Below are 27755 nucleotides of genomic sequence, written 5' to 3'. Positions count from 1 at the left end.
CATGAATGTAATACAATTTCAATGGCCCATTTTTCCTCAGGTGAAGTCACTTCAGGAGTCATTTCAGAGCCAGCATAATTTAGTGGTTGGACTAGGAGACAAAAGTTCAAGTCCCTGTTCAGCCATAAAACTCACTGGGTGACTCGGGGCTAGTCACGTATCTCTCGGCCTAACCTAACAGCATAGTGGTGGGGAGAAACATATTGATGTAAACCTCTCTGGACTCCTTGGAGGAAAAGTGGGATAAAAATGTAAATACATACAATAAAAATAAAGGAGGGGTCAAAGTGAAGGGGGTGCTTAATAGTTCCCTACATTTTAAAAACCCCATATCCTCCTTCAGTTGTTTTTCCTTGGTGAGGTTCCAGATATGTATCTCAAGTGTTTGCAGTCCTGCAGTGGGGAAAAGCAGCTTGGGGGACATTTGAGGTGGAGGTGCCATTGATTTTAGTGTTGAATTAATGCCCGTTAACAAATCTATGTGAACAGGAGTGGGCGACAAACATACAGTGGTATGATTGCATGCAGAACATATGATTGGTGTTGGATTGAGGAGCTAAATCAAGTGTTGGGTTGCGGAGCTAAATTGAGCAACTAAATTGAGTTTGGGGGGGGGGGACTGCATTTCAAAATGTTTGAGGGATACGAGTGTAAAATGTGTAGCCCTTACTATACTTGAAGAGAAGAATCTGTCTGCTGATGTCTCCACAAACACATTGGGTAGCATCCAGATGAGTCATTGGTACAAAGGAAGACTAGCTCAGTATTGTCTACATGGACTAGTAGTGACCCTCCAAGATTTCAGGCAGGAGACTTTCCGAGTCCTACCTGGAGATGCTAGGGACTGAACCTGGAACCTTCTACATGCAAAGCAGAGCTATGGCCCCATCCCCATTCTTGTGCTATCATAATACGTAACACATGGTCATTGTGCAAAAACATTCACCTCTGTTTCAGACTGTTGCTTGTGGTAGATCAACATATTGCAGTTGTTGTGCGGCCTCTTGCATAAGTCTGTGTATGTGCAACTGGGGAATTCCTTAAATAAATCCTTGCACACGTTCATATGTTGCACCTCCCAGAGCCTTTAGATGGGGTGGTCTATAAATGTATTAGGTAGGTAGGTAGGTAGGTAGGTAGGTAGGTAGGTAGGTAGGTAGATAAAAACTAGCTGGGCCGGGCACAGAACACCTGCACCTCCATCGGCCTGGGTGGAAAGCTCCACCTGCCCGGCTTCTTTCCCCCCATTCCAGTTCTCCCTCCCTGCCCGCCTGCCCTCGGTTTCTTGCTGGTGGGCCAGCTGGAAAGCTGGCCTGCTACCTCCTTCCACCTGCCAATTCCTGGCGGCTGGGCTGGGCCCTGCCACCTGCTGCTCCCAGCGGACGGGCTGGTCTGCTGCCATCCCAGCAGATGGCCTGGCCCGCCACTGCCTGCTGCTCCTGGCAGCTGGGCTGGCCGCCTGCCCACTTGTGAGAACAGCCCACTTCTCCCCCCCCCCGCCTGCACACCTGCAGTTTCTGGCCAGAAAGCTGGCCTGCCACCTCCTCCCTCCTGCAGGCCACCAATTCCTAGTGGCTGGGCCAGCCCGCCACCGCCTGCAGCCCTCCCACCCCCCGCCGCCACTGCCTGCTGCTCTTGGCAGCCGGGTGGCCTGGCACCTGTTCCTGCTGGCCAGCTGGCCACCACCATCTACTCCCTTTTTTATCCCCATCGCTAATCGGCAGCTGCTCGCAAACTCTCACAAGAGCTGCCACGCACGGAATTAGCAACAAGTTCACCTAGGAGAAATAAATATATAGATGTGTGTAAATGGGGAACTCCCATGCATTTGGGTGGTTCCTCATGTGCTGGCAGTAACACAGCTTTGTGGAGTATCCCAAATGCAAAAGGATCTTCTATAAGCATCATTGTGGATTCTGCTCAATCAGGTTTAGCACTGTAAATGCTGGACAGAAGCCCTACTGAGGTTATGTATGTAGGGATTAGGGGTAGGGGAGGATCACACCTGCTGTCTTTGTCCTCTTCCATATGTTCATGCAAAGTTGTGAACAGAGCCAGTGAGGCTATTCACACAATCAGCCCTACCCAGGCTTGGACAGCCCTACCTGGGTAGGGCTGCTCGTGTGAAGTGCTAGGATTGAGGCTGATCCTGGTGATGCCTCCCATGGTAGCTCAAGTTTTTTACCCAGGCTTTTACTTGGGTTAAAGGGTGCAAGTGTGCCCTTTACCCAGGTCTAGGATTGTGTGAATGCTTGGGCTGCACACAGCCTGAGCACACACAGAGCCAGGCACCTAGAGCACCTGAGTCATGGGGGAATCCCCCAATGCACCACACTGCTTGCACATTGCATTTTGGGATTCCTGGAGGTAGGGACTCATTTTCCCAGCCTCCATTGATCCATGCTGCTCAGAGCAGCACGGATTGTGTGAGGTGCACCAGCATGCCGAAGAGAATGTCGATCATCTTGGGGAAGGTAGGTTCACCCATGCCTCCCCCCCACAGCCTCCCTTCCTGCCCCCTCGTGGTTGTATGTACCACCTTAATGTGTATTGACATAAAAGTGAATTTAGGGTCCCCGATTACACAGAGAAAGCCTGCATATGGACACATATAGACACTGCACACAGATTTGGATATGGATGTATTGTAGATGGAGAGAGGCAATGGGCATAATTCCAGTCCCACCACCCATGTGCAGATATCCTTTAAATGTCATCAAAACAGGACTAGAGAGAGACTAATTTCAGCAAGTTTATTATGTTTGAAGATCAATGGAATTTCAGAAATAGAACAAGTGCTGTCTCTTGTTTCAAAATAATTACACAGTCACAGAAATTTATGATGAGGTTTGCAAATATGACTTGAGATGGGTTTTAAAAATTAACTTCTGGTTTGTGCCCCATTAGGACATATTCCTGTAACTTCAATGAGATTTACTTGACCGTGTGAGAAAGGACACTTAGGAGGGGGAAAATCAAAGTTGAGATTACCAACCAGGGCAGAGCCATCATTCTGTGGGGGGGGGGAGGAGGGGGTTCAAAGAAGCCAGGCTGCTGCATTCAGGGGTCACTCCTCACACGCCAGCCATGCCCCTGCAGCTGACGTCAGACACAGGGGGTATGGCCACACAAGCAAAAAGGAGCGTAAACCCTGTTTGGAAGAAAATTCCAGCCAATGCTGCCTTCACAGCATGGCCGGGATGGCTTCTCCCTGCTTGCAAAAGCAGGGAGAGGCATTGTCAGCCAGGCTGGGAGCCCAGTGCTGGCTGAAACTTCTTAAAAAGGGAGCCGCCTTCAATATGCCACCGTTACCAACATTCTAATTATAGGTTGTAGTTTTGCAATTGCATCAGAGTATTGAGTATGAGTCCTGCTTATCTGGAAATCTTGAAGAACCTAAGCACTGCTAAATCACAAATCCTCTTAGACATGTATTCATTGAATGATAGTGCTTTGTGAATATTTGAGTTTGAACTGTAGCATTAAAGGAAAAGCAGCATAATTTGGGACCACTATTTATTGTTTCTTTTTTCTGCTTCTTGTTTGAATACACCCGCCAGTCATGTCAAAACAATTTAAGAAAACAACCAGATCACAGACAGCAACAAATGAATGAGAAGACAGGCATGTTCCAAATGTTCTGTGCTTGTGTGATCTGCATTTAAAACCATATGCTGATTGATCTCCTTTCTGCCAATTGCATGTATTCCACAAATAAACTACTGCTTAGGACCTTCTGAGTCTTGATTATTCTCATTCATTCATATAAATGAGAACCGTTTTTGCAATCTGAGAATGTAGCAAGAAGGAACATTGATTCACCAGAAAAAGGGGGAACTTCTCAGTCTCTTCTAGATTGGGTTGATTTAAAGCACCTAGCAGAAAGCCTGAATTTAAATCACCCATTTTAATCAACTTTTGCACATCAGTTATTTTCTAAAGAAAGGTGCATTACACTGCAGCCTGCCCTTAAAATATGTTGATTTACAACTAAATGGGGCCTTGTCTTTAGATCTGGTACATCTTTCTTCTGCATTTAAGTATATACTATAACGATATAAATAAGGCCATGCATGTCAACATATTCATATTCTTAAGAATTATACTCTTTTAGTACTGACATCCATGCAGTGAAACAGAGCAAGACCTGCTATTTAGTTAAAATTGCTCAGAAATACTCTGAGACTAGGGCTAATCATTTCCAGGCAGAGAACTGCTGAGGTTTAAGCAAGATGACATATTACTTACTGGCTAATTCAGAATATGAATTTGGTCAAGAGGAAAGGCTGAAAAGGAAGTAGCTGCACATATATTTGGCCAGTTGTTCTCACTTACCCAGTGGCACAGGATTAGATTGTGCTTGATCTTTAGCCTAAATCCACACCAAGTTACATTTCTGTGAGGTGCTATTTAGAATTCAGGCATAATTAAAGATCAATCTATATAATGCTAAATGCATTATTTGTGCTTCTGTTTGTGTTTTTAATTAAAACAGCAGCCACTATGATCAGGATTTGGAGTATGATGTATGGGGAGGCATTTAATGACACCACAATCCCAATAAAAATGACACCACAGCTGCATCTCAGAGGTTCAGAGAGGCTAAGGGCCACTTCCAGTTTTTGAGGCTCCTAGCCATAATACTAATTTTAAAATGACAATGCATTTTTTTAAAAAAGGCACCGCAGAATTATCAAGTGTCTAAATTTGAGCCCCTCTTTGCAATAAAGGCCCAAGCCAAATGTCCCTCCTGCCCCCCCGCCCGCATTGGTCCTGCCCCCGGCAACTATTTGCCTTGGGGGAAGCTGCTATTGGCAAGTTCCCTCCCAAGGCAGACTGCAGCATGAGAGGAAAGAGTTTAATATACCTTGTCCACACACCATGGTCCCAGTCCTGTTCAATCAATCTCTCTCTCTCTCTCTCAGTGTAGTGGTTAGGGTGCTGGACTAGGACTGGGGAGACCCGAGTTCAAATCCCCATTCAACCATGATACTTGCTGGGTGACTCTGGGCCAGTCACTTCTCTCTCAGCCTAACCTACGTCACAGGGTTGTTGTGAGGAGACACTTAAGTATGTAGTACACCACTCTGGGCTCCTTGGAGAAAGAGCGGGATATAAAATGTTAAAATATATATATATATAGAAATACAAATTAGTCATGTGTAAATAAATAGTAAATGAATTAACAAATGAAGTATATTCATGAAAGGCCACATATGCATCTTGTAGAAGGTCTTAAGGGAAAAGAAAATTGAAGCCCTTGGATGACAACATCTAACATGAGTGTATAGACTTGTCCCTGTCCTGAAGACTTGCCTAAAGGCAACTGCCAATATATTTCCCTCCCATAGGAGACAATTGCCCCATCCTAAAGTCCTGTGGGAACTCCATACGTACACATGAAGATCATGCGTACAAGGGCTTACCATTCATTTCACTGGTGGTAGAAGCTCCCCATATGAAGTTTTGGCACATGTGAAGAGTTGGTAACTTACTTGAATAGAGGAACTCTTTCTAATGCAGGAACTGTACACATATATTAAACTTTTCTTGCAGGTAGAGAGCTGCTGAATTAGAGCTGATGATAAGTGTACCCATAATGCCAGACCTGATGCCTGAAGCCACAGAATTAACTGGCATACTTTCTAAAACAAAACATTTATATCAAATAAACTGTCACCCATATATAGCATATGATAAACTATAAAAGAGTTATTTGGTGAATAAAACATGAGCATTCTGTTTCTGAGGTTTTCTGTTAATACAGTTTGGTTTTTTACACAATTTCACTGCTGACTCACTCAACCAGTAATCTGATGTATCAATATTCTTGGTGCCTTCTTTAGATATTAATTGCTCTGTGGACCTTTGCCAAGTGCACAAAAATAGACAACAATTTAATTGTGTCATCCTCCATGGCTATTCTTTGATGTTGGAGAGATTAATTCCTCTCTTAGCCTCATATAAAAGTATACTCCAAAAGATAATGTTTTACATTTCCAGTTGTCTAAGCACAGAGACTACAAGTATACAAATGTATGACCTTTGTATCTACCCTTCTAGCCTGCACCCAGAGTTTTCGCTGCTATATTCCAGATAGAAAGGAAAAAATCTGAACTCCCTTCCCAGGATCCTGCCCATTTTGGGGTTCCTTTATCCACTGCTTCCAAATTTCCCCTTGCATGTCCAACTCACTTTTTCTGATGCTAATGCTGGGTGGGTTCAAACGATATGGTAAGTTATGAACTGTCAGTTCCCAGAGCTTGGTGATGGGCCTGACTCCCAGTGTGGGGAGGTGATATGCCAGCATTGGCTGTGTTGTCTGAACCCACCAATGTCAGCATAGTCTGCCCTACTTGTGGTTCTGAACTCGACGCCTGTAACCAACTTCAAATCTTGGTTACAGATGTCAGATCTGGAACCACAGGTTGTGCAGAATATGCCAAGCTGATAGGTTCGGATGTCAGCATATCATCCTCCCACCAGAAGTAGGGTTTGCTGCTGAGTTCCAGGAACCAATAGTTCATGTTTCCTGTGTTATATGAACCCAACCACTACAAAACTTTCCCTACCACAGGTTGAATGTAACTTTTCCTTTGGTACATATTTCTCACAGGTTGTTATTATATTACTAATGTCCCTCTTTCCTCAGAATCATATACTCCCTCCAGATCCCTGCAGCAAATCTTTTGAGTGAAAATAGAAAGCCCCAACAACAGAGAAAATTGCTTTGTTTGTGCTAGGGCTCACCATGGTTCAGTCCCAGGACTGAGTCCTGGATTAGGTTAAGGATTTTTTGGGGGGGGGGGCGGGTACATTTTTGTACATTTTTGTACTTGATGAAAAATGACAATGATCCTCCCCACTTAGAATTAAAGATTCATGCATACAGGGCTTGACTTCTCTTTTTTTAAAAAATGAAGCCCTGCCCCTGGAATAGGATTGACCTATGTTCAAATCTTTATTTAGCCATTAGATTCCCTTGGTGACCTTTGAGCTGAATCGTTTCACATTTGAATTGATATGCATATCCCTATTGTTTGGGAAATGGAGGGGTTAGGTGGTAGGACTGTAGGTGAGGAGGGGTGGGTTAGAGAGAGGCTACAGCATCCCCTGCCCTTCTTTGCCTTCCCTTCTCTTCCCTTGTACTTTCCCCCATTGGTGCTCATTCATTCCCCTCTGAAAACAGCGTGTGTCCCCCTGCCCCCATAAAGCCTGCTGCTTTATTTCTGAGGATTTAATTTTTTAACCAGCTCTATGTTCACCACAGTGCTAGTGCTATGTGTGGTACCAGAGCATAAATACCCCCCCCCAGCCCTACACCCCCTTAAAGGTGCTTCTTCTCCCCCCCTTCAGGGTTAGGGCTTAAATTTTAAAATAACCCATAGCTGTCCAGGAGGGTGCTATCCAAGCTAGGAGCAGACTGGCATGCAAAGGGAAGGGTGAAGCTGCTGGTCATGCTGGAAAATGGTGAGAGGGGCTAACTCTCCGTCTGCCCCACTGAAGCAGTACATGCAGGCTTACATCTCCGGTGGAGCCTCATCCCGCAGAGTGTTGTGCTTTATTTTTATCTAACACCCTTCAAAGCTCTCTTATCTGGAGCTTCCCCAAAGTCCTTGAAGGCAGGTGAGTGGTAACCCTGAGATTGACCCTAATAAGCAAACTGGAGGTTTAAATAAAATATATGAGATTTATTTAAATGAATTAAGGCATAGATATTCTTACAGATTTCAATAATCACGTTCTTACCCAAACCAAATACATAAAAAGCTTATTTTCTTACAGATAGCAATTTCACAGTTAGTAATTTCATCGCAAGACAGCCCAGATTGTATATTAAGAATTCCAGTCCTCTATAGCTTGCCAAGGTTCAGATTTTATGCATTATGTCATGCAGTTCCATACTTACCTATTTTCTCCTGATGCTTGAGAAATTTGGCCAATATCTCTCAAGCTCAGGGGCACTAGCTTAAGACAGGGCGCCTGCCCCCTAGTTACGACGGAGATGAAGAGACCCCCAGCAAAAATAGGTATTGACTTTTATAAGCCATTCTCTGGCCTTTTTCCAGTCTGTGGGGAATATCCAGGCCGTGCCAGCAAAACAAACCCAGAAAGCAACCGGAGTCCAGTAAGCATGGCACCTTGCCACTGCTCCCACAAAAGGGAAATTCAAGGAAACATCTGGGGACAATATCAAAAAGCCCCTCTTTGCTCACACACCTCTTCTCATGCATACCTTTTCAGGACAGCTTGACCGTCTGGCCTTGGTACAACAAACTTCAGAATAGTTTAACTGTCAAACAACAAGGACAAAATGCAAGCTATCTGGCCCATAAAACCTGCTGTTTGTCTAGCAAGCCATATCCCCATTACCCATATTTGGCTTCAGCTGTCAAGCATGAAAGTTTCCCAACATCTGCAGTACATCAGTACTACTAAAGTACATGTCACAGTGACCAGAACAAACTGCAGCAACTGAAGGTCAATCATAAGGCAAGCGAAACCTTACTTAACCCTACAGGTGAGGCTTGCACAACCCCACTCTTTCACATCAAGAGCAGCCACTTGTGGTGGCTGAGGGGGAAGTAGGGGGAATGTCCTCCCCAGTCAGGGAAGGAGCTCTTCTTCCTGTGGCAGCACAGGAGGAGGTGTTGTTAGCTGCTTGCCCAGCCAGATCATGCTCTCCTCCTTCCCCAATCCACATTGGCAGTGCAACCCGCCCCCCTCGTGTTGGACTGAGGAGGAGCAGGAAGAAGTCATTCCTGTTTTTTCGGGACCTTCTCAGCTCTGGATGGAGGGTGGTGGTCGTAGTGGTAGTGGTAGTGGTCAGTGTTCCCTCTAACACAGATTCCCAGATTTTGTTGACTAGAACTCCCATAAACCCCTACCAAAGTCCATTGCAGCTGGGGATGCTGGGAGTTGTAGTGATCAAAATCTGGGAATCCCTATTAGAGGGAACACTGGTAGTGGTCCCCAGAATGTACCAGCATCCCCAATACAAACACCAGCCAAATGGTTCCAAACTGAAAGCAGCATTGTGTGGGGCCACTTTGAACTCTGCCCTGATCCACACCATGCTGTCTACACCCACTGTAGGACACAGTTCAGCAGGAGTAAGGACCCCAAGTGTCTGGGAATGAACTGCAGCATTTGTAATGGCATCACCTGGGGGTCACTGCTTCTGCTGGCAGCCATAGGCCTGTTGTGTCCTCGGCTAATGGCAAGGCACCTGCTCCCAAGCAGGGGAAGCTGCTAGCATGGTGGATGCAGTTTGTGGGCAAGCAGGCTCGTCACCCAGAGCCTCATCTCATCACTAAGGACATTGGGAAGATGATAGCTTTGGATGACCAGGAATTCCAAGTGGTGGAGAACACTGACTTCGGCTGGCTGCTCCTGGGGCTTGCCCCCGACTATAGAATTCCTTCATGCACCACATTCATCAGGAGTAGTGGGGGGCTTCATTTTACTGGGCATGCAGGGAGGCCATGTCAGGGCACCTGTGTGCAGCAGTGCCTGACACCAGCATGTACTTCACTGTAGATCTGTGGACCAGTCCCAGTGGGAGGCATGCTGCTTTCCATGCTGCACACTGGTGGGGCAGGAAAGTGAGGGGACAGTTCAGGCGGGTGGCTTGGCCAGCCCTTCCCCTGCAGCAAAGCACAGGTGGACTGTGCTGCATGTGGAGGTGCTTGACACTGAGCACATGGCAGCTGAGCTGTCGATGGCCATGAATTGCCAGGTGGAGGAACAGCTGACTGGGCAGCCAAACCTTTGCCAAGGGTGTATGGTCACTGACAATGCTGCCAACACTACAATGGCGCTAGTGTGCCAAGCAGGGTGAATCTGTGTCCATCTGCTATATGGTGCATACTCTTAACCTGGTCATGCAGGATGTGCTTGGCCCTTCTGGAGCTGCGGCCAGGTGAGACATCCCCACTGCAGCAAGATAGTATCTTACTTCCTCTGGAGCCAGAGTGTTGCTGATACATGCAGACATGCATGCATGCCACTGCATGCCATGGGTGATGATGAGATATGGACTGGTGCCCTAATCCATGTGTCAGATTGTTGGCCAGGGCCTCTGCAGTCTGCAGTCTGCATTCTGCATTCTGCATTTCAAGGTGGACTCACTCAGCCAAAATGTGGCTGAAGAGGTTGTTCTAGTTGAGCTCAGTTGCTGGATGCTACGTGTGCTGCTGTGGCAGCACTTAAGGAGCCATATTTCTGTGTGAGAGAGCAACTTGTGATGTTAATGCAGTGCAGGCATACTGTGGCTGCCTGGAAGTGGATTCTGGGTCAGTGATTCTTTTTTGGCCATCTTTGAACTGTGTGTTTGGCAAAATGTGTTGTTCTGTCTTGGGAGGGACTGTGTATGCTTCTGTTCTGTAGTGTTGTTTTTTCAAGGCAGGGTTGTAAAATGTGTGCATTCTGCTTGTTTTGCCCAAAGGGAGCAATGAGGAACTTGAATCACCACGTTTCATGCAGACACACATGCATGGCACCACCATGGCCAATGATGAGATATGGACTGGTGCCCCGACCCATGTGTCAGGCTAACCCATGTGTCAGGCTGCCAGCCAGGGCCCAGCACCAATCTGAGGCCATGGTGTTATCCAGAGACAGGCAGTGTCTGCCTTCCTGCCTTCCTTGAATTGTGGTTTGGTCTGCTTGTGAGATGGTGTTGTTGTGGTGAGAAATGGACCGTGGTGGCTCATTACTCTCTCACTCTCACTTTTGCTCTCTCCCTGTCTATAATTTTTTCTTGGTGATTGCTGTGAGATGAGTTCCATGTCTGGCCTTGAGAGTAACTTATGCATCACTCACTGTTCCGGTCTATTCTGTAATCTGCATTCTGCATTGCAAGGTATACTCAGTCAAAATGTGGCTGATGAGACATTGCAGTAGTTGAGCTTATGGATATGATTGCTAGCTGCTAAGGGTTCTGCTCTGTTGAGGCAGCTGTTGCAAGTGAGGACAGAGTCATAACTGTGTGTATGAGAGCAACTTGTGCCAATGATGCTACTGCAGCACAGGCACTGTGGCTGGCAGTGGATTCTGGGTCTGTGATTCTTTTTTGGACATCTTTAGACTGTGTTTTTGGTAAAATGTGGGTGTTCTTTGTGTGCTTCTGTTCTGCAGTGTTGCTTTTTTTTTTAAAGGCACTAGGCAGGGCTGAAAAATGTGTGCTTAGCCCATAGGGTTAGCATAGGGAACAATGGGGAACTTGAATCACCCCATTGTTCCCCATGGATAGGCCCTAGGAACAATCAAATAGCAATAAATGATTCGGGCAAATCCTAATGCTCAGGATCATTAGGAAGGGGTTGAAAATAAAAGTGCCAGTATAATGTCCTTATACACATCTATTGTGTGGCCACATTTGATGTACTGTGTACAGTTCTCATCTCCATATCTCAAAAGGGACATTGAAGAACTGGGAAAGGTGCTGAAGAGGGTAACCAAGATGATCAGGGGCCTAGAACCGCTTCCTTCCTTATGAGGCAAGGCTACAACATCTGGAGATTTTTAGTTTAGGAAAAAATGATTAAGGGGAAAAATAATAAACATCTATAAATTATAAATGGCATGGAGAGAGTAGTGAGAGAGAGCAATTTCTACCTCTTACACAACACCTGGAACAGGGATCATCCCATGAAACTTATTGCCAGGAAATTTAGGACTGACAAAAGGAAATACTTTTTCACATCATGCATATATTATTTGTCATGGGATGTGGTGATGACGCCCAGCTTGGATGGTTTTAAAATGGAGACAAATTCATGGAGGACAGGTCAATCACAGGCTACTGGTCTTGATGGCTGTAGGCTGCCTCCAGATTCAGAAGCAGGAGTTCTCTGAATACCAGTTGCAGGGGAGCAGCAACAGGAGAAGGTGCTGCTTGTGCTGCTTGCAGGTGCTTCATCTCCTGCTTGTGGGCTTCCCAGAATCATCTGGTTGGCCACTTTGTGAAACAGGATGCTGGATTAGATAGATTTTGGGCCTGATTCAGCTGTGCTTTTCTTATGACAGCTAGGGAAAAAATGCAGTTAAAATCACCCAAGATTACCATAAAACCTCCAGTTTAAAAATCTGATTTAAAACAATGCAAACACAGTACTGGGAAAAGTAACAGAGGGGGCGCTGATGGAATATAAATGGCAAAACTAGCAGAGGAGAGGTAATGGAATAAAAATGTTTTATCTAATTTCCGGAGGTAAGGAGCAAGATGGTTTAGTGAGATTCCCTGGAGAGGAGTTTTAAAGAGAGGGTGCTACAGCTGAAAAGAGAATCTCTATATACAACATATTTTATTTGCTTTCCTTTTGGAATCCTTTTACTGTTGATGCTTTAGGGATCAGGGCACCTCCAGACTTTGACAGCCATGTTCCAGTACATTAGGGAAATGGGTGATCTGGTTGGCTGGAAAGAAATCTATTATTTACAAGCTACTGTATCAAATTCAGTCCACACCATTTGAAGAAAAAAAGGCTGCCAACAAAAATCAGTTTCTAATCTAACCCCTTGGTTAACTTGGGAGAAGCCACTTCATAAATCACATGGGCAACTATGGATTTTTTTCCTCCCTGCCAGCCTTTGCTAAGGCTTAATTTTCACCCACTTGAAATCCTTATTGGTCATCATAATAGCATCCCTTTTGTTCCAGGCTTGTGCTGCATCTTTTCTTGCCAAGAGAAAACCTTTCTTTGTAAATCTGGCTTGCAAAATGTTTACAGGGCATGAAATAGCAAGCTATGCAGGCATCTTAATTTCAAGGCTTGGGATTCATAGAGTGGATATTTCAATGGCAGGATTAATTGGGGAAAGCAGCAAAACTACAAATCTATGTTATTGTTGGCTGATACTTTTGTGGAGATGTACATAACCCTTCTTAGGCTGAAATTCTTTCTAGTTATTGCATAGCTGCAATTACTCCTCCTATCAAATTCCAAAGGCTCCAGCAAACGTTTGTCCAGCATTCCCAGGTATTATTAAAATGATCTTAGCTTGTTTCACTTTTTTTGAAAAATGGAACATTCTCGTCTTTACCAAATTGAAGTAAAAAGAATTCCTGCTGCGCTAATACAAAACAAAACATGTCACAGAACAAAACCATGTAGCAGGAGGAACTCAGTTACATGCCCAACAAGAAGAAAAGTGAAATGAACCTTCATTTGCTTTAAAGCAAAAAATTTTCTCTGGCTTATTGTAATAACATGACTGCATTACCCCTCCCACTTGTGGCATTCTAAGCTTCCAGGAACAATTTTTTAAAAATCAGCACTAAGTGGATATGCAATTAATAAGGCTAAAAATAATTACACATTCACGAAAGCCCCAAAAGATATTATAAGCACTAATATATAGTCTAAAAGCAGTATATATAGTTAGAAAAGCACAAAGAAAATTGCCAAGAGTTCTGACTGACTGCATTTTCAATTAGGAGAACATTCCACTTCATTATTTATTAAAGCCATCCAAATAAGAGAGGAAGCCTTCATCAGAAGCAAAACACAGAAGAGGCACATCTCCAAAAGCAAGAGGAAGAGACACTAGACATGTCATTAAATAAAGAATTTCTGGTTTTCCTTACACTTGCCTTTTATGGTAAGGGGAAGATGGGATTTTTCTACATATTTTGAAACAGAAGGGTTGTTCACATGACCATAAAAGCAGGGGCCATGGCGGGTGGGTGGGGAAAGGTTGGATCATTCCCACCTCCGCCCACATGACTACAGTGATCTTCTAGCCATGCCGCACACCTGTGTACATGATCACTGCTGCAATGAGTGGTATGGCATTCTGGAGGTCAGGGAAATGCCTCCAAAATCCCATAATGCACACTCGAGCAGAGTGGTGCATTGTCAAAATGTGAGAGGCCAGGTCACTCCTTTCCCCAGGTTCTATCATTTCCATGGCTGATGGCAGCCCCAAAGGAGCTGCCGGCAGCCCAGCTGCCCACACGATGGGGCAGTTTGGGAAGATGGGGTGGGCGTGCCCTCTAACCACACTTTTAGCCCAGGTAAAGAACCTGGGCTACTTGGCCAAGGAGCACAGAAATCAGTCCTGACCCTGGTAGCCTTCTACCTGGGTAGGGCTGCTCTAGCAGGTTTTCATTTCAGGTTTCAAAATGTTGGTGGCAGTTTTTTCTATTAGTAACAGCAGAACCTGTTATTAAAAGGACTCTTCTACAGTTAGAATATCTGTTGTCCACCACTTACTTCTGGCCAAAATGAAGAAGAGACCATCATAAGACTCTCCACCATCATAAGACTTTCATCAGCTTATAGGGCCAATAGTGGGAAATAAGTATCGAAGTAAGTCTGTTATCTCTATGAATATGGAGTGTCCCACTCCCGAGCCTATCCATGACTTACACATATTCTTATGAAAAATAACTCCATGCTATGCTATCTCCTATATTAACTTCACTTTAATAATGTCTGTACACAAAATTCTGCTGAGGGCAAACCTGAGATTCATTGGAAGTTTATTGGCATGCTCCAATAAAAATAACAGTCATGAAGAAGCTTTTCTGAAAGACATCACTGTGGTTCTTACCCTCCCATGTGTATCTGCAAGTGACAATTGGGGATGTTCCAATTAACATTAGCCCTTTTCAAGCATGCAAGAAAAAGGGACACTGTGCTTATTTACAACATCCCAAGAGTACACCCCAGTGCTGCCATGCCATGAAGCATCACCCTTACAGTGCCCACCATACTTACGTTATTATGAAGTTACACTATGAGTGTGATTGGCATCCATTTCCGTGATCCATGCCCCAGTCTTCTGATCATGGAAACAACTGCAGTTATGGTTACAGCATTTGCCCCTTGCCTCTTGAGGCAAATGCTGTAAGTGTGAAGAGAGTGGTGCCATGAGATTTCTTGATGTGTCAGAATCAGTGCATGGCTTGCTGATATGCTGTACACAAGTACAGTGTCTGGTATGCTGTGCACTTGTTATTTGTTTGTTTGTTTGTTTGTTTGTTTGTTTGTTTGATTGATTTCTATACCACCCTTCCAAAAATGGCTCAGGGCGGTTTACACAGAGAAATAAAAAATAAATAAGATGGATTCCTGTCCCCAAAGGGCTCACAATCTAAAAAGAAACATCAGATAGACACCAGCAATAGTCACTGGAGGTACTGTGCTGGGGGTGGATAGGGCCAGTTACTCTCCTCCTGCTAAATAAAAGAGAATCACCACGTTAAAAGGTGCCTCTTTGCCAAGTTAGCAGGGGTACCTGTCCAAGTATCTGTCTCTCTCTCTCCCTTTTGAGTGAAGCATTGTGCTAATTTTAGTCAGAATATGTGGTGGCCAACTTGCTTTCTAAATGGGAAAATGGCAATCAGCTAGTTATGCATCCCATGAATTATTACAACCATCAATCACCAGGGCAATTGCACACCTATTTGCCAAATTCCAAACACAATCATCTTCTTATGATGCATATGGCTCAAAACTGGGTATTTGAAGGACTGTTACTACCTTTATTTTGAAGTTATATTCTGAGGCCTTTCTCTGAGTGATCTCACCTTCAGAGGTTCGGCAGATGACACGAGAAAAAATGGTCTTTTCAGAATGCTCTCTCTTCAGAGATATGCCTAGCTATCTTATGTGCTATTGTCCCTGGGCAAAGATCCTTTTGTTTTTAAGTGTTTTAAAATAAAAATTTAAACTAGTTCTAACTCTGTTGCTACTGCTCAGTTGTTTTAATGTTTTTGAAATATTTTATTGCTTATGCTTTATTTTGATGAGTTTTAGATATTATTTTAAGCCACCCCACTGAGAATAGCAAAAGTGAAGGGCAGAGTAATACCTAAATAAACAAAACACCTGTTTGCACTTCTTTTTTAAGTTAAGGCACCACTTTCAGCACTATATAAGGCATATGGGTACACAGAAGTAGTTCAATTTTAAATGAGAAATGAAACAATTGAAGAAGCTATATATGGTCATACCTCTAGGAAGTGGATGACATGGAATTAAAACTAAATCTTCTAGTGTGTCAGTTCTCTTGCTTTTTGAACTAGGGTACAGTACCTATTAAATCTGAGTCCTTTGCTTTTCATGGGGCTTCTTCATGCACTAAATCCATTGAAGTCTCAGAGCGGCTTGTTTAAAATGAGAAGAAGCCAGCTAGTTTGCTGCTCTTCTTCCACCTTGAACTTTGTTTGCTATCAAGACATTCTGCCTCTCAGATTGATTTGTTTTTCTTCTTCTTCTTTTCTCTCAGGTCTGTCACAGGCTTGGACAAGGAGCCTGACCTTGTACACATGGAGGCTCGGACAACAGATGGACGTGAGTGTCTCAGCACCAAGCCTATACAGTCAGAGAGGAGGAGATTGAATTTCCTTTGGCTTGTTTTTGTTTCTTGATTTGCATTTTAATTGACAGGGAATATGTGGGTCACCCGGCTTGATCTGCTGAGTGTTTTATCCTTGGAGTCCAAGGGGAGTTAGCAGTGCAAGTTTTATTTCTGGAAAAAACTAAACTCAAACAGAAAGCAAGAACACGGCTATTGGGCCAGGACTGAGAACTCGAGTGATTGTGAATGTACACATGACCAAATAAGCAGGTGAGGTGGAGGGCTGGCATGGAGGAAGGCTCACATGAGTGATTGTGGCCCCTTGGCTCTGCCACTTGCCCAACACATGCTCAGCAGAGTGGCAGAGCAGGGAGCTGGAGGTGAAGGTCCTCTGGCATCCCCAGTGGGATCCTCCCGCAGCCAGGCACTTTTACTGTCCAATTCTGTGTGTGCAAGGGCTTGCATCCTTAAACCCAGGTTGAAGCCTGGGGTAAATTCCTCAGCTTGGGGCTAAGGCAGCGCCATGATCAGGTTTGATCCCACAGACAGCCGCTCCCAGGCTGGGCTGCCCAAGCCTGGACTTCACTGCCAGAATGAATAGCCTCACTATGGCCATTAAACCTCTGCCCCCTTAATTTATTTTTATTTTTTATTTTTTGCTTCTTGTACAAAAATACAAATTGGATGTACTGTACATCATTTTAGGTCAGGGAAACTAATTTAACAATTCCCTTTAGCCTCTGCCAGGGGTAGCAACCTTGGCTCCCCAGCTGTTGTTTGTACTACAACTCCTATCATCCTCAGCCACAATAAACTGTGGCTGGGGGTGATGGGAGCTGTAGTTCAACAACAACTGGAGAGCTAAGGTTGCCTACCCCTGGCCTATGCCGTATTTCTTCTTCTTCAGGGGGCTGGTTCAGATTCTACTGTCCCTTGCCACAGAATTAGGAAGGGTACACAAACATCCCAATGCTCTCCCAGTTTGCCCTTTTATTATATACTAGCTGGCCCAGGCACAGAGCATCTATGCTTCTAGTTCTCCACCATCCCCCCCCCCCACTCCCACCACATTTTTGCAAACCTGCCCCACTAGCTTCTTCTTACCCGCCCTCCTCCTTCTTCCTCTGCCCAACCCCACTGGCCCACCTTCTCCCCGTCCGCCCACCACCATTGCTGCCATTTTCTTTGTTTGCCCACTGGCCGGTTGGCTAGTGGATGTACTCCCTCATCCTGTGGATGTACTCCCCCATCCTGTATTCCCTCATCCTGTGGATTTGTCCCCCATCCCTGTCGCTATCTGGGCAGCTGCTTGTAAACTCTCGTGATGGAAATGCCTAAGAGATGGAAATGCCTAAGAGATGGAAATGCCTAAGATAGAGATAGAGATAGAGATAGAGATAGAGATAGAGATAGAGATATATTCTGAATGGCCTCTCTACACAGGCTGCAAATACCCACACATGATAAACGGATTTACCAAGAGAGGTTTATAACACCCGTGGAGGACATCTCTGCACACACCCTCATAACTGCATGGACAGAGATGGTATTGTCCAAACTGGCCCAGAGTAGTCACCTAAACTATTATTGGTACTGTTGAGACAAATGCAAACAGGGTCCTCAAGAAACTGTTGCACCAATAATCCATCCATCCATTCTTCCTGCCTCCCTAGTGTGGCACCAAAGGGATGGCATTTCTAGAAAAGTCAGCTGCTGACTCTTGTCCTGATGCTAGCAACTCAGGCCACTTAAGGAGAAAAGCTGACCCCTCTTCCCTACTGACACATCTGCCTAAAACCCCTTACTCTCCTATACATCTTTACCTGGGGCATAGAAAGGGAAGCTACAAGCCTGTTGTCAGCATCTGAGTGCAAGTTTCCAAGGCTGTACTCTCATTTTTTGAATTTCTCCTACCTCGCAGCTGAGTGGTGGGGCTTGGCCTGTAATTAGGATGGCCCATTTACTTGAGGGCAGAGTTCTCAACTACTGTATAAATGATTCAGTGGACAGAAAACACAAAATGGCAGTCAGCTTAGAACAAGCAATTGAAATACTTTAATCCAACACATGTTTAGTATGTGAAGCTCTTTGCTGGGGAATTTTGTGGCAGACTATGAAGTATGCATTGTTATTTTTTTAATGTTCTGCCCTGTGCCGCAGCCTGTTTTTCTGCTCTCCCCATCCCTCCTGCCAGTGTATCAAAATTTGTAATGATTTCCATTCACTGCCACCAGCTTTTATCAGATACCTTGAAATCCTCTTACAAAAAGAATATCAGCATGCTTCCAAAATAATTTTGGAAGTTCCAAAAGAACTTTAGAAGCATAGCCTAGTATCATGGATTCCGTGTGACATAGAAGAGGGAAAACCCACAAGGTGCAGTATGGAAATAGAAAGTAAAACATAAGGAAATCAGAGTTTACATGGAATTTAAAGGGAACTGGTAATGATGGCAAAAATGTTCAAGCTATTTAAAAGTGGAGATAAGCAACATTCTTTCTTCAGACTCCAAGCTGTAAGTTTACTGTATGATCAGCAAATTCCAGTGGGAATCTCTCTGGACAAAAGAAATCTCTTATTTCTGAAATGTCTGTGTCTTTTCTTTGGAACTGAAAGTGATCTATACAGAATGGGTAAGAAGGCCTGTTTAGACAATGAAAGAGAGAACTGAAAAACTAACCAAAGTCAGAAGAGTAAGCAAATGAGAGTTTCAAGCATCCTACTAATGCAGGGAAAGATTACTTCATCCAGGTTCCATGACCTGGAATATACATGTGAGCATCTGTGTAAGACAAGTTTCCACCATAGGAAATTGAATATTTTCATATTCAGTCAAAAGTTTGTTTGGCCGTGAGAGATTGGGGATTGTAGGGGAAAATAGAACTGGTCAGGTAAAATTGACCAAGCCTTAGCATTTAGGAATGTACAATATATGATTGTTTTTACAATCTTGGACAAAGCTAAAAATGATAGGGAACAACAGGGGGAAATGTAGTTTTTAAAGTAAAGTCACTGGTTATAAAGTTAAATGTTATGGAACTTTATCCATACTATCAGGATACCAGATTAGGAAAGTATTTCAATCCAATACGGTGGCTTTTACATTCTACCAGAAAATTTGCAGACAAACTTAGGTCGCATTTGCACGTAACACAGAACTGCAGTTGAAGGGGCCAGAGGTTTATTGAGTGTTAAGTGTGAATGCAAGCAATTGGAGGGAGGCAGGGTGACAAACCTGAGGTTTCAGATTTGGAACTCCAGTCTGAACCCTCAGGTTGTAGTGAGTTTTGTCACCACAACCTGAGGTTGGACGCAGCCTGTGATATGTTTGAATTTGGAATCGCAGGCTGTGTCCCCATCAACCGGAGTTGAGGGAGGCAGCCCACACAGCCAGTTTCCCCTCCTCTCTGCAGTCTCACTGACAGCAGAGGGATGGGAATGGAGGGGAGGGGGGAACGGAACCACTGATGCATTGGACCCGCAGTTCCACATTACGTGTGAATGAGGCCACTGTTTCTTCTTTGATAGCAGAGGAAATTAGTGCTAAGGAACCTGTATTTTAATTTTACCTATCAAAGTTCCAGATTTCCTGAGGACTCTTTTCTTTCTCTTCTCTAAACAGTTGTAGCTTATCCTTTATCTCAGTACACAGTTCTATGCACAAGCTCATCTGTATTATAAATATTTCTGGTTCTGTAGCACTGTATTTTTCTTTCCTGGATTTCTAGTCACTGGGATAAGGATACTCATTGATAGTTTGCCCAAGAGTACTGATTTATGTTGGGAAAACTATTTCTTACTTGAGCCCTAGTGACTGATCTTTTTTACTCTGACACTGGTTTTGCTCTGTAGAATTGGCTCTTATCTGCCTCTTTGACTCTCAGGTACCAGGGAGATCATTCTTTCACCTCCTGATTGCTTTATTTTTATTATTTATTTATTTATTTAACATATTTTTATACCACCCAGAACTCAAGTCTCTGGGTGGTTTACAAGATAAAACATTAAAACATTAGTTGTTTTTTTAATTTAAAAAATTAACACACAATTTATTTTTTTTAAACAATATTCAACAACAACAATAAAACAAGATGCGTTTATTTATTAGACATTTCCACTTTTATTCCTTACTTTTTATAATAATTTATGTTTATTTCTTTCAGGCTGTTTGGGTTATTATATCAGGACCATGAAAGTGAAGCAAGATTCGGCTAAAGGCTGTGAAGTTGTCTAGATACACATTTATTCTAAATGAAATGTTGATTTCTACAGTGGATGTGGCAATGTGTCTAAAGTACGCACATCCCATTCAACCGTGAATAGCCCTCAAATATGCATCAAGAATAGAATTTTTAGAATGCTTGTTTTTTGCTGTTTTTAAATTCTACTTTTGATGCACATTTGAGGACTATTCGTGGTAGAATGGGACATGTGTAATTTAGATGAAGTGCAACAGCCCCCATGGAAATCGATATTCCAGTTGGAATAAATGTGCATATAGACACTCCTGTATCTAAACCAATCTAGGTCTAAAAGGTTGTTCTAATTCCATACACTCTATTGTGTAAAATAAATAAATAAGACAGAATAAGGAGAAAAGTCAGAAAAACACAAAAGAAAAGAAAATGTCTCTTATCTCCCTGTGGATGTTAAGTAGGTGACCTTCTTTGTATACATTTGATTATTAGTGTAATGAACTCAAAATAACACATTTCCCAGTAAGCAGCAGTTGGTTCTTATGCTAACACCTGTAGTTTGTTTGCATCTATTTGCTTTTTCTATTCCTCTCTCCTCTTTTTTCCACCCTTTGTTTTGTGACTTAGTAGCTGCAGATTGCATGACTTGGTTGAGTAAAATGAATAAATGAATGGCTATGTGGCAAATGCAGGGCATGAAAAAGGACTGTGAAAGACCACCACATATTGATACTGGCAAATCAAATCCGGTCAGTATTGTAAGTGCCAGGTTAATTTTGCAGAAGACAAGGTATGCCATTTTAGATGGAAGAAGCTGCATAGATCACAGTTGACACCTTCTGTAGAGGCTCAGATGATGAATGTTGGATAGCATGAAACTAGTACATTTATTATCTAGGTTTAGGTAACAACAAGGCCAATCATGCTGAAGTGTTTCCCTCTGTGGGTTTTTCTTAATAAAAAAATCCATGGATCGCTTGAGTTCAATTGATAATACAATTCTGTATGCTCGTGGTAGTCTCTTGGTTTCAAGAAATAATCAGATTACTAGTATTTGTCATCTGTGATTTGGAATAGAAGAATTACTAATATTTGTAATGTGTGGTATAATCAGACTGGCTTGCTAGAAGAGACCTTATGAATGCCCTTATGAAACTAGAAAGCAATACAATGTGCCCCAGATTGCAAGAATAGTTGGTCATATGGAATATATTTCATGAAAGCAGCAAGCAAACTATGAGACTGTTCTCACGAGCAGTCAAGCCCAGGCTTAAGCAGCCAAGCCTAGGCTTGGCTGCCCATGGGAACTGCTGAGATCCATGTGGGACCCAGTACCACAGCCTGGCTCTTAGCCAAGGTTAAGGACACAGACCTCAGTTCCAGGATTGTGTGTCAGCGCGAGCTGCTTGCAGCTTGCGCTGATGCAGGGACGAGTGCCTAGAGTGCCCGTCCCCTGGGTAAACAGTAAGTGGAACTAAGTAAGAGAGTTAGCAAAGCAGACAGAAGGAATAATTTGGTGACAAAGGGAAGATATTGATTGATGGAACAACAGCTAAGCAGTGATTCGACACACTTAGTAATAAAAAATGATTTTATTTTATATATAAAAATGTGCAAGAGGTACTTATTTATTTTATTATTTATTATTAAAACTTTTATACCGCCCTTCCAAGCGGCTCAGGGCGGTTTACATTAAAGCACCATTAAAATCAATTAATCATTAAAACAAAAAATTATAAAACACAAAACAATAATTAACAATTAAAAACATCATAAAACAACAATTAAATATTCAGAACTATTTAAAAACAAATTTTTAAAAGCTGAAAAAGCCTGGTTGAAGAGGTGTGTTTTCAGGTGTTTTCTGAAAATTGCGAGAGATGGGGAGGATCGTATCTCAGCAGGGAGCACATTCCACAATCTCGGGGCAGCAGCCGAAAAGGCCCGTCTCTGTGTAGCCACCAAACGAGTTGGTGGCAACTGGAGATGGACCTCCTCAAGTGACCTCAATGGCCGGTGGGGCTCATAGCGAAGAAGACGCTCTCTTAAATACCCAGGGCCTAAGCCATTTAGGGCTTTATAAGTTATAACTAGCACTTTGTATTTTGCCCGGAAACCTATTAGCAGCCAGTGTAACTCCATCAACAAAGGAGTAATGTGGTCTCTCCGAGATGACCCGGAGACCAACCTGGCTGCCGCATTCTGAACCAACTGAAGTTTCCGGACTACGTACAAAGGCAGCCCCACGTAGAGCGCATTACAGAAGTCCAGTCTGGAGGTTACAAACAAATGTACCACTGTTTTGAGGTCATTGATCTCAAGAAACGGGCGCAGCTGGCGTATCAGCCAGAGCTGATAGAAAGTACCCCTGGCCACCGCCTCAACCTGAGAAACCAAGGAGAGACGTTGATCCAGAAGTACTCCCAGACTGCGAACCTGTTCCTTTTGGGGAAGTGTGACCCCATCTAGAACAGGCAGATCAACATCGTCTCTAGAGTTCCGACCCCGCACAATAAGTATCTCCATCTTATCTGGATTCCGCTTCAGTTTATTCTCCCTCATCCAGCCCATTACCGCTTCCAGGCAGGCATTTAGGGAGGATATGCCAGCTCCTGAAGAAGTTGACATGGAGAAGTAGATCTGGGTGTCATCAGCATACTGGTAGCACCCAGCTCCAAATCCCCTGATGATCTCTCCCAGCGGTTTCATGTAGATGTTAAAAAGCATTGGAGAGAGTATGGAGCCTTGAGGGACACCATACTTAAGCTCAGATTTTGAGGAGCAACAATCTCCAATCGACACCATCTGGAATCTGTCCGAGAGGTAGGAGCGGAACCACTGTAAAACTGTGCCTCCCACCCCCAACCCCCTCAGACGTTCCAGAAGGATACTATGGTCGATAGTTTCGAAAGCCACCGAGAGATCCAAGAGGACCAACAGAGTCACACTTCCTCTGTCCATTGCCAATTGGAGATCATCCATCAGGCCGACCAAGGCAGTCTCCACCCCATAGCCTGCCCGAAAACCAGTTTGAAATGGGTCTAGATAATCAGTTTCCTCCAAGACCGCCTGGAGCTGAGAAGCCACCACCCTCTCAATTACCTTGCCCAGCCATGGAAGGTTGGAAACTGGCCTATAATTGCTCAACTCTGAGGGATCTAACGCAGGCTTCTTTAGAAGAGGTCTGATAATTGCCTCCTTAAGACAAGGAGGCATCCTGTCCTCCCTCAGAGAAGCATTTATGATTTCTACCAGGCCGCTTACAACAGCCTCCCTGCTAGATAGAACAAGCCATGTTGGACAAGGATCAAGAGGACAAGTGGTAGGCCTCACCGCTCCAAGCAGCTTGTCCACATCATCAGTAGTCACAAACTGAAATTGATCCAGTCGAATCGTATAAGAGGAGTTGTTGGACACCTCCAGTTCAGACATCAAATTAACTGTGGAGTCTCCATCTAGGTCGGCCCGAATCCGAGAGATTTTTTCTGCGAAAAATTCATTAAACACACCACAGCGGGTAACTGATGCCTCCAAATTCTGGTTCAAGGGAGAGGAGGCAAATACTAGTCCCCTCACAACCCTGAACAACTCCGCCGGACGTGAACTCGCAGAGGCAATATGTACTTAACACCAATAAAGAGTTAGCCAGGAGTTATAGAAGACACTGGTTAACATGCCCTGCAGTGTAAAGTCCTAATGCAAGTAGTGCATGACCTGTGATCACATGAGGGTGAGTTTACTGTAGTGGCCTTCCTGTGTTGCTCCATGGATGTGTATCTTAGAGTCCTACAGCAGTACAGGCACTTTTGAACTGTATGTGTTATGCTGTAGGGCATGTCATCCACTCTTTAAAAAAAAACAAAAACCTGAAACAAAAAGCCTGTTTGACCTCTTCTAGTCTGTGGCCCTCTTGCTCTCTGTCTGATGTTGTGCTGCTGAGTCACTTCTGGTTGTTGTTCCCTTAATCCATATTTCTGAGTTTTTTCTCTTGTCTGCTTTCCTAACTCTTACTTAACTTCATGTACATGGATACAAGTACTGTTATCCCTAACTCTCAGCAGCTTTCCGTGGCCTCAGGCAGATATCTCTCCGAGTCCTGCTACCATATAACCTTTTAATTAGAGATGCTGAGGACTGAATCTGCTTCATCAAAACAGGTCATCTGCTACCGAACTATGATCCCTTCAGCCTTATATTGTATGTGACACATTACCTAGTTCCTTGACTTCCCTCTCCTTCAACCCATTTCCCCAAATGCCAAAGGCTGGGGAGGAAGGGAGGGACTTTTAATACACTTTTAATTTTCAATCACTGAAAGGAGAAATGTTTGCATAGGTTCCAACTGTCCTTATGTACCAGGGAATCTGCCTCTGGCAAATCACTATCTCTGCTTTGTCCCAGTTTTGGCCTCTTGGTAATGTTTTGTTCCTTTGTTTTTCTTTTCATGTAAGTTATTAGAGTTGTTCTTTAGGATTCACCCTCCTCAGAGTCTCTAGAATTAAATATCCAAGTGGGTGAGTGGATGCATTGTGCACAATACTAAGGTGCCATGTATTGCACAGCATAAAATGGGTGGAATCCAGTCTTCAGCAAAGTGTAATAGTGGGTAGGGGCCTTGGTATTAGAATTAATTGTTCTCATACAAGTGTATTTCTGTTTTTATCTTTTAAATGTTGGAGGTTATGGGGATGAATGTCCACGGAACTTTTTCTAGGTGATAGCAAAGGTTGTAATCCTGTACCCACTTCCTGGAAGTAAGTCCCATTGAATGGGACTGGCTTCAATGGGACTGGCTCAATCCACCTTGGCTCATCTGCTTTGGTAATCTGGAATAATATTCACTGTGTGCACTATTATCTGCTCTGCACTTGTGGCATACTTGTAGTCAGAATTGTACTCCGTGCCTCCCAGGTTGCTTGGCCATGCCCACAACACATTATACTTCATACGTCCCAGGCTTTTTTTGGCCACACCACCTACAGATTCAAAGGCATGTCCCTATTGTCATCGGCGAACTGTTGGAGGGTATGTGTTTGTGTATTGGGAAGAAGGGAGTTTATGATACTTTCACTGATTTGAAGGCTGATTGTTTTTATAACAGCACACATTTCCTAGACCTGTGTTGCCTGTTGTCTCTTGACTATTGCACTCAGGATTCTCCAAGGTTACTAACTGTTTTTTAAATAGTCTTATATACAGCTCCCTGCCAGGCTTCCCAGGGATTTATTTATTTATTTATTTATTTATTTATTTAACATATTTTATACCACCCAACACTTATGTCTCTGGGCAGTTTACAACAAGATAAAACAACATTAAAACATTAGTTAAAAACAAAAATAAGAAATTTAAAACACAACAATTTAACATTTTAAAAACAGTATTCTAAAACAAGATTAAAAACAATCAAAACAGTATCAGTTAAAAGCCTGGGTGAACAGATGCGTCTGTAAAGACTTTTTAAAAATTGCCAGAGAAGGGGAGGCTCTTATTTCACTAGGAGCACATTCCAAAGCCTGGGTGCAGGTCTGATGGACCTCCAGGGCCATAATGGTCCTAATGGACCCCCAGATCCATTAGGCATGGATCAGGGGGTCCAGGTCCGTGTGCCCACTCACATGGTTCCATAATTTTCACCAAGGGAAAAGACAGACCCTTTTATATTTCTGGAATGGATTTGCCTAGAGTTCTGAAATTGAGCACAGATGTAGGACAGGTTAGCAGGACATGGTGTACTGATTTTGAAGCAGATCAGCCAATCTGTTGATTTTTAATGATTTTTTTTATTTTAAAAAGTTAAAAAAGTCCTATAAGTAGCTTGTTTCATGGCAGAAAATTACAAAAGCTTCTGGAACTGAAGCCCCCCTTGAACCATAATTCCACCCCCATGTGAAGGATTCTGCCCTTTGCCTTCATAAAAATGTGCAACATCCCCCCCCCCTTTGCCCAACTCTTTACATTTCCAGAATGGCTGGGCTTAGTGTTCTGAAGTTGGGCATACATGTAGCCCAGGATGGCAGGACTCTGTGTATTTTAATTTCAAGGAAATTGGTCAATCCTGTGATGTTTAATGAGTGTTTTCTCTACTCTAGTAAAGCTTCCAGAAAGAGTTATCTCTGTCCATAGAGTACTTTACACCTAGTAAAAGTGGAACTGTTATATCTGAACAAACAAACATTTTTAAAACAAATGTACAATGCTCAAGTCAGTTTGTGATCCAAAAGGTCTGTATGAGTACTGTGAAGCAAGGGGGCATGTGCTGTAGTTTTACATTTCCCTCCTTATGAATGCACTATATGTCCAAGCTGGTTTTGTATTTGAACTGTGGAGCAAGGGACACGTGTTGTATCCCAGTTAGTTTGTGAATGGTCAAGAAGCTGTTTGTATCAATCAATCTATCTATCAATGATAAATTGTTTCTGTCTATCTATCAATGAATCCATTGGGGCTTGTATCATTTGTTTGGGTTTCTTTTGGCAAATGCGCTCTGGCCCAGAACTGTGAATCTGTGGTGAATCATCCTTTGGGGATTGTGTGGTCTTACCTCCCACCAAATGCACTCTGACCTTTTTCTACAAGTGCACCTAGACCTGTGGGTTTGTGGTGAAATGTCTATATATAGAGAGGATGCTTATTTTGCCAGGGGAACCCCCATAAGCTCATTAGGTCTAGGGTCCAAATTCACCTAGCTGCATCCCTGAGGATTCCTAACAGTTCAGTAGTACTCCAATAGTAGGAAGGAACGGGGAAGTTGCAATTGTACTGTACTTTAGGATACAAGTTCTTGGTTAATTCACAGTTCCTGAATAAAACACAAGGAACTTGGCTTTAAAGGTTAGTAAACAATTTCCTATGGAAAAAACAAACATTCTCTGAAACCCCATTATCTATCTATCTATCTATCTATCTATCTATCTATCAATCAATCAAATGTCTATACTGCCCCATCCAAAGGCTCATCCAGTACATTTGGGGAAAGACTCATACATTAAAGGATGACAATATAGTATGAATGTTACATTAAGTTAGCAGGCAGATAGTTTTGCCATTGTGAATATCAGCACTGGGCCCCAACAGGGACACAATAGATAAAGTTTAGGGAGAGCCAAGTGTAGCCAAGGAGTCAGTCTATATGGCCTAAAATCCATGGAGTTAGACCAGGCATTGTCATGGATCACCTCAGGGGTAATAGGAAATCCAGGGGATTTGAGAGCTGGAAACTAGAACTAGGAAGGTAGAGTAAAACTG

The 27755-nt window shown here is 43.5% G+C and overlaps 1 protein-coding gene across 1 annotated transcript in view; it reads left to right on the top strand.

Annotated features, from left to right (window-relative positions):
- SORCS3 (sortilin related VPS10 domain containing receptor 3) overlaps positions 1 to 27755 on the top strand; it is a 750118-nt gene that overhangs the window by 532307 nt on the left and 190056 nt on the right. Inside the window, exon 6 of the mRNA XM_053311335.1 lies at positions 16240 to 16304. Coding sequence (XP_053167310.1) covers positions 16240 to 16304 — 65 coding nt within the window. The remainder of the gene's footprint in view (positions 1 to 16239; positions 16305 to 27755) is intronic.

The sequence above is a fragment of the Hemicordylus capensis genome, chromosome 3 (assembly GCF_027244095.1).
Source record: "Hemicordylus capensis ecotype Gifberg chromosome 3, rHemCap1.1.pri, whole genome shotgun sequence".
Classification (NCBI taxonomy): Eukaryota; Metazoa; Chordata; class Lepidosauria; order Squamata; family Cordylidae; genus Hemicordylus; species Hemicordylus capensis.
This window is presented reverse-complemented; position numbering and strand designations above follow the sequence as displayed.